The sequence below is a fragment of the Meles meles genome, chromosome 11, assembly GCF_922984935.1.
Source record: "Meles meles chromosome 11, mMelMel3.1 paternal haplotype, whole genome shotgun sequence".
NCBI lineage: Eukaryota > Metazoa > Chordata > Mammalia > Carnivora > Mustelidae > Meles > Meles meles.
The window spans coordinates 33235425-33252684 of NC_060076.1; the positions used below are offsets into that span (position 1 = coordinate 33235425).

General features: G+C 46.2%; 1 protein-coding gene across 2 annotated transcripts in view; it reads left to right on the plus strand.

Annotated features, from left to right (window-relative positions):
• Positions 1-6836: 6836 nt before the first annotated feature.
• The window catches only part of LOC123952878 (TBC1 domain family member 2A), a 107786-nt gene continuing 97362 nt past the window's right edge, over positions 6837-17260 (plus strand). Inside the window, exons 1-2 of one of the 2 annotated variants that reach the window (XM_046022494.1) lie at positions 6837-7695; positions 12125-12263. In XM_046022494.1, the coding sequence (XP_045878450.1) occupies positions 7321-7695; positions 12125-12263 (514 nt within the window). In that variant the 5' untranslated portion in view covers positions 6837-7320. The remainder of the gene's footprint in view (positions 7696-12124; positions 12264-17260) is intronic. The other variant, XM_046022493.1, reaches the window with a different exon arrangement.

Sequence of the window (17260 nt, forward strand, 5' to 3'; positions counted from 1 at the left end):
CTACCGGAGTAGTATTACGATTATCCTCTGTTATATAGATAAAGAAACTCGGGCACAGAGAGGTTAAGTAACTGGTCTGAGGTCACACATCTAGTGATGATGGAGCCAGAATTCAAATTCAGATCTTCTAACTCCAGGTACCACCAGAATTTGATACTTAATGTCCCAGTGGGATTTCCTCTCCCCCCCGCCCCGGCCATTAAATGACGGTGCTACAGTTCTTGCCAAGCATACCAAGAACATAAAACACAGACCTCTAATTTTCTTTTCCTCTGGCTTATAAATTTGTGAAAATTAAACTAAAAAATTCCCTTATGTTATTTGATTCTTTAAACTATAAAATAAATTAAAAAGCAAATTTCCCTGGGACAAAAGTTTCTCTGGCAGAATTTGATTCGCATTCAAATTCAAAGAATTTGAGATGGAATATAAAATAGAAGAGCTTTCAGCGTCCACAGAGTCCAGTCATTCCTTCAAGATTCTTTTTTTTTTTTTTGAAGAATTTATTTATTTGAGAGAGAATGCGTGCGCACAAGCATGGGAGGCAGAGGCAGAGGGAGAGGGAGAAGCAAACTCCCTGCTGAGCAGGGAGCTCTCAAGGCTCCTTGTGGAGCTTATACTCAAGACCTCAAGATCATGACCTGAGCTGAAGGCAGATGCCCAAACGACCAAGCCTCCCAGGTGTCCCCCATTCCTTCAAGATTTTATAGCTCAATGCTGTCAAACATATGCTGGACGTGTGGAGCCAAATCTCCATTATGTTCAGGCGTGCGAACTTCGACTGACGGGGTGAACATTCATTACAGTGATCCTGTCAGGTAAGTGGGGGGTCTATGTTGACCTCTGAGATTATGTCATATGATGTATGCATGCAAAACTAAACATTTTTTCTCTAACTCCATATTTTACAGGAAAACTACCTGAGAATCCTATCTGTAAACGACTATGGGTTTAAATGAAACTAATTCCGTTAAAAACCTATATATCTGAAAATCATATGTGCCAAATAAACACGAAATCTTTGGGCTTATCAGTTGAAAATTATATTACTCAAAAATAGGTCTATTAGAAAGGATAAGATAATGTTTTGCTGACCAGAAAGCCTAAAATTAAGAAAATATATATTTCAATAAGACTGTACTCCTACCTTAATAAGAGAACTGAAATTATCTTGTGGTAAGAGGGGGGAAAAATGTGACAAGGAAGACGACTTCAGTAACTGGAAGCTTAATTTCATTAGTGCATGTAATAAACCCTTATATTGAACACAAATATATGATTTTGTTGATAGAAAACCCATTTCTCTAGCCTTCACTAAATAAATGGGTTGAAGGGATACGTAAAATACATTGACTTTATGGATGTCAGATTTTTGAAGTGCCTGGATGGCTTAGTTGGGTGAGCAGCTAACTCTTGGTTTCGGTTCCGGTCGTGACTTTGGGTTCCGGGACCAAGACCCGGGTCAGGCTCCATGCTCAGTTTGGGGAGTCTGTTTAGGGATTCTCTCTCCCTCTCCCATTCCCCTTCCCCCTGCTTGTTCTCTCTCTCTCCCTCAAATACATAAATAAATCTTTTCTTAAAAGGATTTCAAGTTATTAACCTGCCTGTATGGGATATGTTGTAGGGGAAAGGAATATTGCTTGGTTCCTCTTTTATGCCCTTTGACAAAACTGGGAACTCCCAATATACCCAGGGGCAGTACAGCAAAAACGCCACAAGGCGTCGCTTTCCAACAACAACCTGCCCTGCAGTGAACCATACTCTCCGGAGAAGGAAGGGAGGAGAGGAGAGGGATGTTAACTGTGTTTTGATGAAATAACCAGAAATAACCAGTGCATTTATTACACTACACAGCAATTAATGTATCCAGATCAAAGGAAGTTTCCCTATACTGAAAACCTCAATCTTTTTTTTTTTCCCTTTTATTTTCTTTTCCTCTGAAGCAAAACTGAGCCTCTATATTACTATAGATTAGGAATATGGACGTGGAAATTTTCCATCATTACCTCTTGGTCTTCACAAACATTCAGTGGGATTATCCTGGAGGTGGACTATGATACCTGTATTACAGATGAAGAAAGCAAGACCAGAAAAATTGTAATTGGCCAATGAAAATTCCAGTGGCCAGGCTTCCTGACACCTGCCCAGCTGGGAACCCTATGCCCTGCCCCTCCCCCACATCCCTCAGAGTAGAGGAGCTTGGGAGCAGGGCGTGACTATTTTGCTTTTTGGAAGTGAGTGTAAATATGTTAGACAAAAGTGTCTGATATGAATTTGTACTTGTTTATGTTTATAAAGGAAGGCTTCAGAGAGTTTTCATGGGTGCTCTAAGCCACTTTGGGCTGTGTCTAGGATGGGTTTCCAAGGGAGCTCATTTTGTTGTTAGAGGTGTGTGTGTGTTTGTTAGGGTTGCCAAGCAAAGTACAGATTGGGTAGTTTAAACAAGAGAAATTTATTTTCTCACAATTCTGGAGGCTAGAAATCTAAGATCAAGGAGTCGACAGGGCTGATCTCAGCTGAGGCCTGCCTTCTTTGTTTGTAGACGGCCGGCTATCTTCTCCCTGTGTCTTCACAGGGTCTTCCCCGTCTGTGCCTGTGTCCTAACCTTCTCTTCTTATACGGACACCAGTCTGATTGGAACCTCATTTTACCTTAATTACCTTTTTAAGGGCCCCATCTTCAACAATAGTCTCATTCTGAGGTACTGGGAGAGGGAGCGGTGAGGGCTTCCACATAGGAATTTAGAGGAGACAACAATTCAGTCTGTAACAGGGTGGAAAAGTTGAGAAACCTGCGTTAGCCTTTCCAACTCTTCACCACCACAGTGACAGCGTTCTAGTCTGGGTCCTTAACTACAACTTCCAAGAGTTGGATGTTATGGATTTCTTTCTCCAAGAAAGCTCCTTAACTTAATCTGCTTTTTATATGTGACTCTGATTGTTTCCTGTAGGAGTAGAGCTTGGAGAAAAGGTTTATGATCTCCATTCTTACATTTTTTTCTTTAATGCTCTCCATAATAAGTGTAGTCACCATCTGTCACCGTACAAAGTTACCACAACACTATTGATGATATTCCCCTTGCTGGACTTCTCAGCCTTGTGACTTCTTTATTTTACACCCAGAATTCTGTATGATCCTCATTCTTGAAGCAAGGAATTATATTCAACTTCGGAGTATCTTAAAAATAGGAACAGATGGGTACTTACGAGTGCATTTTTCTAAGGATTTAAATCTAAGGATTTAAATTCTATTTTTTGAGCTTGGAAAATATAGAAAAGCAATAAGAAGAAAATGAAAAGTATTCTTCACCCCCTAGAGAAAATGCCACCAACATTATGCATCATCTTTCCAATCTTTGGTACATATACAAAATATATGTAATACATGTATAAATATATATTTAAATTGTTTGTGTCTATGTGCATATGTATATATATATTTTTTTAACCAAAAAGTAACTCTTGTGAAAATAGTTTTGTGACCCGCTTCGTTATCTTAATGTTCTCCATAACATTCCATCTCCTCCTACAAAAAGTTCTTAATAGTCACCTAGCGAGCTTCAGATTTTTTTGGACAGTTGTATTTCTTCCAGTTTTTTGAAGAAGTACTGCTGTGGTGAACATATTTGTAAGCATTTGTGATTTTTTTTTTTCTTATGACGAATTCTTACAAACGGAACTCCTAAAACACAAGACATGCAACTCCCAGGACTTTTGACCTCAATTGCCAAGTTATCATCTGGGTTCCTCGGCCTAATTTCCACAACTCTCCTCCAATCCCTCCTCTAGCAGACTGACCTGGCTGTTGCCCCCACTCCAGGGACAAAGAATACAGCTCCCCAAAATATGTATATATGACCAATATTATAGGTCAAAATTACTGAAGTGTTTGAAAGATTTTGCCCTTTACACATTTAGTCTTTTGTGAATGGATTTTTGGTTTCTCCACTATTTTCACTAATTCTTTGGCTTAACTGACTTGTGCGTGCTGCTTATAAATATTAATTCAGTATCATGTGTTATAAATGTGTTTCAAAAAATTTTCTCCTTTTGTACTTGTCTTTTTAGGTAGTTCCTGATATTTTCTGGTACACACATTTGGAATATTTCTGAGGTCAGTTTAGCACTCTTTCGCTTTCTGTGTGCTGTTTTGTTTTGGTTTTAGGATTTTATTTATTTATTTGTCAGAGAGAGTGTGCATGCACAAGCAAGGGGAGAGGCAAGCATAGGGAGAAGCAGGCTCCTCACTGTAAAAGCCGCCTTCCAGGACCCTGGCATCATGACGTGAGCTAAAGGCAGACACTTAACCCACTGAGCCACCCAGCCATCCCTGTGTGCTGTTTTTTGATATTGTGCTCATAAAGGCCTTCCTTCCCTCTATCCAAAGAATGAATATATATATATATATATATGTCTGTCATATACTGTCATATACATATATACATATATTATATATATATGGCAAATATATACATATTTGCCTTTATTTGAGTATTTTACAGTTTCACTTAAATTTTTTATTGTTGTAAAATATACGTACAAAACACACCATTTTAACCCTTTTTTTTTTCATTTTAACCCTTTTTAAGTGGAAAGTCACTGTCATCAAGCACATCGTATTCTATAACCATCATCACTATACATTTCTAGAAGTTTTTCATCATCTCAGAGACTCTGTACGCATTAAAAGGTAATTCCTCATTTCTCCCTCCCAACCTCTAGTAATTTCTATCACACTTCCTCAGAGAAATTTGCCCAGTCTCTTACCTAAAATAGACAAAATGCCTATTTTAGGTAACTTATATAAGGGGAATTATACAATATTTGCCCTTTTGGGTTTGTTTATTTCACTTAGCAGAATATTTTCAAGGTTCATACAAGTTATAGTATATATCAGAATTTTATTCCTATTTCAGGCTGAATAACATTCCATTTGAATGTACATTATGGTTTCATTTTTACGCATAATTTTCTGATCTACATAAACAGTATTTTGATATACAGTATTAGGTGAATATCTAAAATAACTTCTTAAATAGCTCATCATGTCCCCCACTGATTTGAAATTCTAGCTTCATCTTACATTCCAATACCAGGCGTTCTCAATAGGGACAACATCACCTGCAGGGGGTTGAAAATTGGTTCCTGGGGTATAAAAGAAAATCTTATTCTTCTTATGTATAACGCACAGACATACATGCAGTACATAAAGAGATACATATTATATCTGTGGTGTTAAAATTTTATGGGAGGTGGTGAATAGGGGAAAATCTGAAAAGGCTCCTTTAGGGATAATAATGGGGGAAAGGTTGAGAAATCCTGCCCTGTACTATATTCCTACACTTATTTGCATGTTTTTCTGAACTTACTTTGCTCCATTGATGTGCCTGTCCCCGTACTAGAAACACTAAATTCTTTTGTTATCATTCTGTTCATTTCCTTCCTAGAAAGTATGAGAATCTGAGGTCACCATGATCATATACTTATTTACCTATCAATGGCCGGTCTCCTTGGACTAGAATGACAGCTCGGTGGGGTCTGGGACTTGTCCTGTTCATCACTGTGACCCTGTATTTTAAATGATGCCTGGGAGAGGGCGCCCACAAGATACTTTTTGGTTGAATTAATAAATTTGAATATCTAGTAGGCCAAATCCTTTCTAAGTGCTTTTTTTTCTTCAAAAATTTGGTCACTCTCACCTGTTCATTCTTGGAAATGAACTTTAGAATCATTCTAATAGACTATAAAAAATCCTATCAGCTGCCCCCACCCCTACACCTGCCAGAAGGTGGAGCATCTTGTGGTGGGGACTCAGTGACTCTATTCCAAAGAACAGAGTGTTGAAAGGGAAAAATGGTGACTTTATAGACAAGAAATCTGGCAGAAACCATCTTAACTAAGTGATGGAGTTTACCATCACCATGTGCGTATCACACAGCTGAATATTATGTGATGAGAGGGGCACTTCCCTTCTGTGGTAGTCTTCCTCAAAACCCATCACCCCAGTCTAATCATGTGAGAACACCAGACAAGCACAAATTCACAGTATTCTACAAAATAGCTGACAAATACCCTTTAAAAAATGTCAGGGTCAAAAAAAAAAAAAAAGAAAAAAAAGTAAGAGCTGAAATATGTCATAGCTCAGAAGAGACTAAGGGAAAGTGATGCGGAAATGTGGACTCATGGATTAGATCCTGAAATATTAGTGGGAAAACAATTTTTTCAGATTAAGTTGTGTATTTGAAACTATTATATTCTTTCAAATATTGATCATTGTTTAGCTAGAAAATCTAGAACAAAATGTGCTATTTGTTTTATTAAGAAACTGTGAAACACTGTGTACCAACTATATTTCCATAATACATTTTTAAACTTTAAGAAATAGATGTTGAATTTGATCACACACCTTTTTAGAAAATACCTTTTTGATCAAATATCTTTTTAGAAAATGTTAAAATGTTTGCTTTTGCACTACAGATGTGATTTTTTTTTCTAGTTATTAAAATATCCCTGCATCTCTAAAGTAACTCCTTCTAGTTTACCATCTACTATATAACTCTTTGTAAAACACTGGACCTGGCTTGCAAATATTTTATTTAAGATTTTAGCATCATCATTTAGCAGCAGCTGAGCCTGGGCGGCTCACGGAGGGAGGCGAGTAGGAGCTGGGACAGATGCACGGGAGTCCGCAGCTGTCAGCGAAGGATCACCAGGGTGCTAAACTCTCCGGACGGAAGCCTGCGGTAAGGACCCCAGACACGCGAGCGCCCGTAGCTGCGCCGGAAGTGTCGTCATCGAGCCGGCGTCCCTCGCAGCCAATGGCCGGGGAATGCGCCGTCCGGTGGTAAGCTTCCCTGCACCTGGGGGTAAAGGCAGACGCCCTTAAGGCGCAAGAAGGACCATCCTTCTACGTTATTACGCAAGCTGCCGAGGCAGCTTAATCAGAGACAGGTGTCTCTTCCCGCTTCTCTGCCGCCAGTGAACCTAGCTCAGTGACACCACGCCTTCAACCTGAGGGCCCCCTCAAGCGTCGCAGCTGCCCTCACTAAAGACCTAGCTGACAGGTGTGCTGTAAAAGCCGGAAGCAGGCGGAATGGGCGGTGCTGGCAGAGGGCGTGTCGAAGGCGTGGCCTGACTGCCATAAGTTCGGACGGGGCGTGGCCAGCCGCCCCACCTGGGCTTTCTAGCAGTCTCTTGGGGGCGGGTCGCTACTGGCCCCGCCCCCGCCCAGATTTCTCCTTCTTGGGAAGCACCCCCAGTCTCCGAGATTTGGCCCGAGTTGGCTGCGGGCCTCCAGTCGGTCTGGCGGTCTCTAGCGGCGATGGAGGGCGCCCACGAGAACCACGCAGAGTCTAGCTCCTCCGTCCCCAGGTCCGAAGAGCCTGCCGGCTTGGCCAGGGGCCCCGAGGTGCCTCCTCGGGAGGAGTCGGAGGGCTGCGCCCGTCCCTTGGACGCGGCCCCCAAGAAACTCTGTGGCTATCTGAGTAAATTTGGCGGCAAAGGGCCCATCCGGGGCTGGAAATCCCGCTGGTTCTTCTACGACGAGAAGAAATGTCACCTGTATTATTCGCGGACCGCGCAGGATGCCAATCCCTTGGACAGCATCGACCTCTCCAGCGCGGTCTTTGACTGCAAGGCGGACGCCGAGGAGGGGACTTTTGAAATCAAGACTCCTAGCCGGGTTATTACTCTGAAGGTAAATGGGGCAGTTTTTTCCGTTTTCAGCCAGGGTGAGTTCCCAGGGCACGGGCGGGCACGTGTGAGTGAGTGGTCACAGTAAATTCACTGGAACAAGGATCGCAGACCTTGATCTCCCCTAGTGAACCCTGGGTGGCCAGGGATTAGTGCATTCCAAAACGCAGTCACACCCATTTCCTCACTGGGTTCCCAGACAAAGGCGACAAAGGTGGGGATGATGTACCCATACTAGAATCAAGAAACTGAGTCTTGGAGAGATGAAGTGACCAGCCAGTGGTCATGCATCTCGAGAGTGGTGTAACCCAAATTTGGAATCCCTGAGTATCTCCACCTCTTGGTACTGTATCAAAAACTTTTACTTTTTGGTCACCCTTAACTTTCTTACTTGGGGCTGAAATATAGCCAAAATACGAGCTGTGCAATCCTCTCATGGCCCAGATTCTGAATCACTTTTCTTGTTATTTTGGCCAGGGGGACTGAATGCTTAGCAAACTTTGGCAGAACTAGGAGATAAAATACTTAGGTTTCTTGGATCAGCCTAGAATGTTCATAGAGGCATGTCTTAACGTGTTTTACCATCAGTTGGTTTTATTTTATTATCACCTTTAACTGGGAGAGCCATGTGCTTTAAAAACAGACAGGCTTGGGGGCGCCTGGGTGGCTCAGTGGTTTAAGCCGCTGCCTTCGGCTCAGGTCATGATCTCAGGGTCCTGGGATCGAGTCCCGCATCGGGCTCTCTGCTTGGCAGGGAGCCTGCTTCCCTCTCACTCTCTCTGCCTGCGTCTCTGCCTACTTGTATCTGTCAAATAAATAAATAATCTTTAAAAAAAAAAAACAGACAGGCTTGGATTCAAATTCTACATCAGCTGCTTACTAGCTGTGTCACCCTGGGCAAACTACTTAACCTCTCAGAATCTAGGTAGTTTGTGAGATTTAAAACAAGGTGTGTAAGCATCTGGCACCTGAAAATTGTTGAATTAATCCCAACATCTAGATACAGCCTAGCACCTAGTGGGTGCTCGATAAATTCCTGTTTAATGACCCCGCATGGTGAGAGAACCATGGTCATAACGTTCATGTCAAAAGGAGGTACTCCAGAACTTGAATGGAAAGACAAATCTGGGTTAAGAGTTCTGGGATTTGCATTCATCAGAGAAGACTGTGCCAAGAGACAGCCTCCCCAGCCCTACCCTGTCTTCCCACCTCTCCACCCCCACTTCCAGCTAACTGGGCATCTGCTGAGCCCCTGGATATAGCCTATAGTTTCAATTCCCCTTTAATGGCTGGGCCTGGCTGGTGACCAGGCTGAGGAAATCAGATAAAATAAGGCAAACCTGGAATTCCAGGCCAGGGAAGGCAGGCATTTTAGAGGTCGTGTGGTTTACAGTTGCATCCCCTCCCACACAGGCTGAGTGCTGTCTACTGGATCTCCAGCACCTGTCTTTTACTGTTCCCTTGATCTGTGTGTGTGTCTGGTTCTGTGCTAACCCCTGGGGCACAGAGCCTAATCAGACCTGCCCCTCTGGTTCTCAAACAGCTTACAGTCTGCTGAGGGAACTGAGAGATTGACTAGCACACAACAGTGAAATGTTCTGTAGAGAGGCTCTGATAAGTCTGTACCAGCCAAGTGTGGTTCTGCTGAGATGAAGAGTCTACCCAGGAGGGAAGCATAGAGAAGGAAAGGACATCTGAGTTCTGAAAAACGGGTTTGGTTTTCCACGAGCAGATAAGAGGGAGGGTATTCCTGGCCACGAGAGCCCCATGAACAAAGACAGGAAACAGTGTCCTGGCCAATCACAGGAGCCTGGGTTACAGAGGGGCCCAAAAGATGGAGTGGGAGAACCGAGGCCCAAGCATTTAGCATTTATGAGTTAAGCCTGGGAGCTTGGACTTTGTCCTGTGGGCTGTGGGAAATTGTCAAAGAGCTTTAAGCAAGGAAGCTCTGTGAGATTAGAATGTTTAGAAGACTTATTGTGGCTGTTGGGTAGATAAAACCTTAGAAGGCAAAGCTGCTGGTCATGAAGTCCATCAGGAGGTGGTCGGGAGAGAATAAGCTAGAGCTGTGATGGGGGGAGGGAGATCAATGAGGGTGACTAGGGATGTGAGGGAGGAGGAACACAAGGGAGGAGTTGGGTAACTGACTGTCCAGTTGGGCCAGTCACGATAGAGGGAGCCCAGGATGGGGAGGCTGTAGGACACCCACTCAGTAGACTCTTAAATTCCGAGAGGATCAACCATGACACGTATAGTAGGTGCTCAGTATACACTTGTCCAGTGAATTAATAAAATGGGGTATTTGGGTATGCGCTGGAACTTGGCAGCACAAGGTCATGGTGAAGCCCTGGGAGGGGCTGAGGTCTCTCAGGGAGAGTATGTGGAAAGAGAAGACTGGTGGGCATCATTTTATCTTATATGGTACCTCCCTGACAGGCCTAGGGCCTCTTTCATGGAGCCCCCGGCCTCGTACACACCTTATCTGTGGACCACTTAGAATGGGGAGCCTGCCCTGGTAGCCCATAGCAGGCTGCTCTTCTCACATGGCCTTGTAGGCAGCTCTGTGAGGCTCACCATCCACTCCGAGCGAGCTGCCTGGCTCCCTTAGCCCAACTGATCCCAGGCCTTTTCTAGGAAGCCACAGTCTCCTGGCCATAAATGACAGCAAATCTCTGGCCTAAAGCAGGAGACCCGGGTTCTGGGACCAGCTCTGCCACCACATGCCTGAGCAACTTCAGAGCCTTAGTTCTCCATCTGTAGAAGGGCGGGCCCTTCCTGAAGGATCCAACAATGGAATTGATGGGAAAATAGGTATTTGGATCATCCAGGGCTGGGAGATTAATGACCAGCATCAACCATTGGCTTGTTTGGGGTACCTAGAGGGTGCCACTGTGTTGTTATTGTATGCATATGGCCTTCCAGTTCCCAATCATATCCATGATTTTGGTGTGTCCCCAAAACAGAGGAGGGATTCTTTCCACTCCATAAAAAGTCAATCTTTTAGGATTCCTGGACCCAATTCCAACATGGCACATGGAGGGGTTCCCCCACCACCACTCCTACCACAACACCAAGCAGTTCTCTCTCTGTGTCTCTAAGTAGGCTCCATGCTCAGTTTGGGTCTCAAACTCACAACCCTGAGATCAAGACTTGTGTGCCCTACTGACTGACACAGCCAGGCGCCCCCAACTCAATTCTAACACTGTCTGCCCAGAGACAGCATCAGATTCCACAGCTTAAGGGCTCAGTCCTACAAGGCTTCCCCCACACCTCACTGCAGAGGCCATTCGCAAGCCCCAGACTGTTACTTTTGTGTCTAACAACCGGCTGTAGATTGGAGTCTCCAGTGACCTCCTCAGGTTCCGTTAGTTTGGTAGAGCAGCTCCCAGAACTCAAAAAAACACTTACTTACATTCACCAGTTTATTAAAGGGTGTGAGAAAACATACTAGTCAACAGGCAGATGCACAGAAGAGATGCACAGGGGAAGGTCCGAGGAAGGGCAGGAATGACCGCACCCTCTCCAGATGAGCCATCTCCCCACATCTCTGTGCTCACCAGCCCAGAAGTTCTCCAACTCTAGTCCTTCGGAGTTTTAGGGAAGCTTCATTACACAGTCATGATAGACTAAGTCGCTGACCATTTTCCCATTAAAACTCCAGCCCCTCTCTACTCCTGGGAGGATGGGTGTGGGACTGATGGTTCCAAGCCTCTAATCACATGATCGGTTCTCCCGGCAACTAGCTTTCCATCAGTAGGTTACCTAAGGGCTTTCCAAGAGTTACTTAAAACAACAAAAGTCACCTTCTGATCACCCTTATCCCAGGAAATTCTAAGGGATTTAGGAGCTGTGAGCCAGAAACCATGGACAAAGATCAAATGCATATGAAAAATATATTTTTGATCATTTGAATGACCAGATACATGTTTCTTATTAACCACAATATCACAGTAGGTTAAGACATTGCGATGTCACACAGGGAGATGGTGATGGTGCCAGCATCCTCCCTCATCCCAGGCCAGAACTTCAAAGCTCCCTCCCTGTCTCTTACCACCCGGAAACGCCCTTGTCCAGTGAACACACACTGAGCGCCTGCAGTGTGTCAGCTGCTGCGCTGGGTGCTTCACCTTCCTGACCTCACTGTGTCCTCCTACCGTCCCTGCGACAGGAGCGCCATTGTCACCATAGCACAGATGAGGAAACTGAGACCCAGAAAGGTTAAGGAACCTCAGGGTTTGGGGCCGGAGCCTCCTCCTTTGCTTCTATGGCCAAGAAGCAGGTGGTGTTTCAGAGGTGGGCACCCATCGGCCGTGACAACTTTTTTTTTCTGGGAGGGAGAGAATTAACCAAGCCTCCCATGACCTTCCTGCGTCACAGAGCCAGTGCAACGCCTAGGGCACAGGGCCATACTGATTAACCCTTGTGCTCCTTAGGCCGCCACCAAGCAAGTGATGCTGTACTGGTTGCAGCAGCTGCAGACGAAGCGCTGGGAGTTCCACAGCAGCCCGCCCGCACCCCCCGCCGCCCCCGCCACCCCGGCTGCCAACGAGCCCACCTTGCACCTCCAGCCAGGTACTCAGGGGGTTTGCCTCCTCCCCTTACCTCTGGGACTCATGGGGACCAAGCCCTTCCCTCCTGTTGGGAGTGAGCAGGAGGAGCCTCTGCTAGAGCAGCCAAGAGCCAGGGGGAAGAGTCACGGTCAGGCAAGACACAGCGTAGCCTCGAGGACAGGGATAGGGCTCTGAGGCCAGGATATCTGGGTTCAAGTCCTAAGCCTGTGTGGTCTTAAGCAAGTGGCTTAGCCTTTCTGAGCTCCCGTTTCTTTTTATATAAAATGAGCTTCAGAAGCCCTGCCCGCTTCTCAGGGTTATTCTGAGAACGACATGAATCCGTGCACCTGGAGTGGTTGGAGCAAGACTGGCACGTTGTCCGAGTTCAGGAAACGGCAGCTCTTATTTCAATGACTGTTATGGAATGTTCTAGAGAAATGAACCTCTCACAGGGCTGCTGTGAGGAAGATTAGTGAGAAAACGCAGTTATCAGTGCTGCTCCCGACACACACGCGTTTGTGCCGCAGGTTGGACAGATAGGTGATTTTAGCCGGAGTGTTCCCCTTGGCAGAGTCCTTCACTCACCTAGACCACGTGGCCTGCAAGGGAAGTTTCTTGGTCCCAAGTCCTAGGACATTCCCAGCACTGAGGAGTGCTAGAGCTCCCTCGCTCCCACCCCCAGGCCCCACGCCGCGGCACAGCGGTGGTTTGGCAGGCAGGCTGAGAATCGGGACAGACCACCTCCAGCTGCTCCCAGAACAGCTTGCAGTCTTGTCACAGCTTCACGTTGCAGCGTGGTGACAGGTGGCTGGATAGGCGAGGGCAAGACTTGTGGTCAGATGCCTCTAGACCTCTGTACCAGACTGTTTTAAATGTCCCCGACCCAGCTTGTCCGCCCTTGACCCTCTTCCTCTTGTTAAATGATGCTTCACTTGCTCGGCTGCTCCTGGATCAGGGTGCCACCCTCGCCCCTTCGGCAGTTTTGGTGAATCAAGCCGGTCAGTCACCAAGCTGGCCGTGTCTGCCCTCCGGCCTCTGTGCCAGACCGGCTCCTGCTCACTGCCGGTGCCCTAGGGCAGGCCCCAGCTCCCAGCGGGAAGTCCCAGCAGCCTCCTCGCCCCTGTCCTGCGTCTTGTGTCCTGGCCTGCCAGCTCGGACCAGTCCTCCCTGCTGTGGCCTGAGTGGGCTTTCTAAAATGAGTGCTGGAGCCCCATCCCCTTGCATGGCCCCCCACCATGTCCCTGGCCCAGCTTTTTACCACAGTGCTCAGGGCTTGTCCTCCCTTGCCTCACCTCTGCCTGCTCCCCCGATGCCCGCCTCATGCTGTGAGCTTCGGCAGCACCAGAAGCGTGTCTGCCTGGCAAATTCCTACTTGTTCTCTATAGCCACGGTCCAGTGTCGCCTTCTGCTCTTGCCAGCCTCCCCTTGGAAGCCTCCCAGCACTTTGCCAGCTGGCCTCTGTATGAGCCCTCAACGCTTTGTTCACATGGTTCTGACAAGGCCTGGCACGTTGTGCCCTCATTATAGCATCCTTGTCAGTCTCTGCCCTTGGGGCTGGGGCCTATGTCTTTGTCGCTTATGTCCCTGGTACTGAGTACCCTGCTGGCACATCACATATTTGTGAGCAAACGTGTTGGATTTTGTAATTAAATGAGGAAGGGAATGCAAAGCCCTTAGCCTCATGCCAGCACATAGTAATTGCTCAATACATAGTAGCTGTCCTAATAAAGTTGTTATATGTGTACCAGTACAGTACTACACTTAAAATAACGGCTATTTTTTATTGTTAATAATAATTATCAGTCATTTGCTCCAAGAGCCTGCTGGGTGTTTCATGCTTTTAAGGGCTTTCTTTGGAGAAGGGTTTCCTTGTGCTTCTGTACTTGCATTCCACCGTCCAGTCCCCATCGGCCAGAGAGCAGAACAACCCTGGCTGAGTGCACAGCCGCAGCCTGACTCAGCACAGTTGCTGAGATCAGCCTCCGATTAGAAGAGACAAGACATTCCCCCTGATAACAGAATTCTTGTATGTCTGGAACTGAAGTTGGAACTGAAATTGCTTTGGGATCCCACAAGTTCTTCTACTGTGCTGAACAGTTTTGAAGCTCTTGAATTCTGTGGCTTTGGTTTAGCACACTTAGCAGGCCTCTCCTGAGCCAGCCCCTGCTGGGGACATTTCCAGGGGGAGGACACTGTCCAAGAAGCACACAGGTGGGAGAGGCGGGAAGCTGGGATATGGTCTTCTCCTAAAGCCTTTCTCCTACCACAGCAAGCCTTCACCCTCCCCAACGAGGTCCCTGGAATACCTTCCCCAGCCCCCACCTCCCAAAAGACATTTCTGGACTCGTGAGCAAGCTGGGAGGCCCTGGATTAGCTGCGGGGAGCAGGTTGCCCCACCGCCAGTCTCCACCCTTCCTGGGAGGAAGCAGAGCCTGCTCCCAGGGCAGTGAAAACCAACTGACTCACATCTGACTTTGAGTCACAGACATTTCATCTTGTAAGAAGTGTCCTCTCACTGCCATTGAGCAATCTGCAAGGCATGTTCTCTTCTCTACAGTTTTTAAGTGTTTATACCTTTATTTTATGCTTCACCTAATCATTGGTCTCCACAAGATCTGAGAAAGATCAAGGGCAAAACAATTTATAATTTATATGTTGCCAGAGTAGGACACAATTTACACTAAATAGCAATCTTGTAAGTATATGTTATCATAAAAATATGCATGCCACTTACACTGTTCTAACACTATGCATCATGTTATCCAATCCTCATTCCTCATAACATCAATGTTATGTGGTAGTGTTGTTCCCATCTTACAGAAGACAAAACAGGCCCACAGAAGCCAAGGGAGCTGTTCAAGTTCACAGAGCAAGAAAGCGTCAGCACTGAAATTTGAACCCTAGTCTGCGGGCTCACAACCCACTCCTCATGCTGAGGAAGCAAGGCCATGTCCAGTGCTGAGCAGGGAAGTGAACTGCTGGGCCAGGCCCTTTTCATTGGGCAATGACTTCCTACTGGTGTAGAGCACTGCCTACAGCTTGGGCAAAGGGAGAATTACAAATAAACGCAGCCGAAAATTCCTTGTGTGGTCTGCTCACTGATAGTATTTCTCCTCCCTGAGGGCATGACCCAGACCAGACAGAGCCTTGGGTCATCAGTTCTGTTTCCTGAAGGAAGTGCTGACCTTCACTGTGCCGTCACCACCATAGCCATCCCTTGAAGACCTTGCTCTGGAGGCTGCTGCCTTCCAGGGCAGCCTCTCCCTCCTTGGAACCCTCTGCCCGTCGCAAAGCCTGCTCTGACAAGCGACATAGTTTTAATGGAAAAGCAAGGAACTGTGTTTGAGTGCCGGGCTCTGCTGCCCGCTATGTGACCCTGGCCACAAAAAACCTTCTGAGCCTCTGTTTCCTCCCTGGTAGATCCAACCAGTGGTGACAGTTACCACCGATGCCTAGTTGGTGTGACCTCAGAGGACATTTAGAGCCACAGGTGGAAGTTAAAACAGATATTGGCAGTTAGGGGAAGTCCTTGCCAAGACATTAAAATCTTAGACAAATTGACCATGTTTTTGTGCTGAATGAGGGAGAATAAAGATGGTCAAAGTATTGATAAACCAGAAGACCTTAATTATTTTGAATCAGCTCAAGGTCTGGATTAAAGACAACTTTTTTGAAAGATGCAAGTCCACAGAATGGGGCTTTATGGTTTTCTAAGTATGTTCATATACTTTATCTCTGCAGGAGACAGGGTGGGAAGTATCCTTCCTGTTTTAAACATGTAGAACCTGAGGCCAGAGGAGAATATATATTTCCAGCCTGATCACAGCACCCTTCCAACAGAAACATGATCTGTCTTTAGGTCTTCTAACCCCACAACTGAGCCCAGGTTCCTTGGGGCTTCTGTTGAATCCCTCCTGTGCATCCAGCCAGATGAGATCCCCTCTTAGCACTCCCCTGCCCATTTGTCCTTCCTAGCCCTCTCTCCTCTCTGGTCCCTCCCGGCATCCCCAGCTCTGGGTCTGGAACCTCTTGCTGCTGCCGATACTTACCCAGAAAGACCCTCCCTCACTCCTTTGGCAGATCAAAACCTGGAAAACCCTCTAGGCCCTTCCTCCCGGAAGTCTTCCCTGACTTCTGGTGAAGCAATCTGTCTCAATCCCCCAGGACTCCCCTATGCTTTGCCTGGCCTGCCCTCCAGCTTCCGCTCGCTTGGTCTACCTGAAGCCTGCGCTTCTCCCTGCTCCTTAAGCTGGAAGCTTCTTGCGCCTTTGATTATCAGACTTTCTCCAGCTCTACCCCAAAACATCAGGACAGATGTCAGACGTGTTTGGTGAGAGAGTGAGCCGAAGTGAGGAGCTCAAGAGAATGGCTTGGCCTTGCCCAGTACTGGCCAGTCTGCTGGATGTGAGCGAGCCTAGTAGGAAAGAAATATATTGATTGCAATGTGTGTTTGTGAGTAGACCGAATAGCTCCTCTGGCCCCTACCATTGTATTTAATGTTTTTGCTCCCACACCCTGTTTGCTAATGGAGTGAGTGCAAAAATAAAATTCCCACTTCCCTTACGTTTTTTACCTCCTTAGGAAGAGGACTCGAATGGAAGGTGTCAGCTGCCCTCCATGTCTCCGGGGCCGCCTGATCCAGGTCCTGCCCTCCGATCAGTGGCCTTAATTCTCTTCTGCCTTTTTTATAACACTCAAAACCAGCTTCTAACTATTTCACCTCCTCTCTCTTACACATAAAATATGTTTCCTTAGCCTTGAAATGTTCCTTAACATTAAATGTTTTGAAGCACTCCCTGTATAATAATCATTGTTTAAGCAGATTTATAAAACCTAGAGAAGTAGAAGAAAAAGTACCCGTAATCCCAGCACCCAGAGACAGCCGGTCTCCACATTACATTATGATCTCCCCCCAAGCCTGCCTTGTATTTAAAAATATTTCAGATCATCTAATAATACAAATGGCCTGCTTTGCTTTTTGGTACTCCACATTTTGACCCTAAAACCTCAATGCTATAA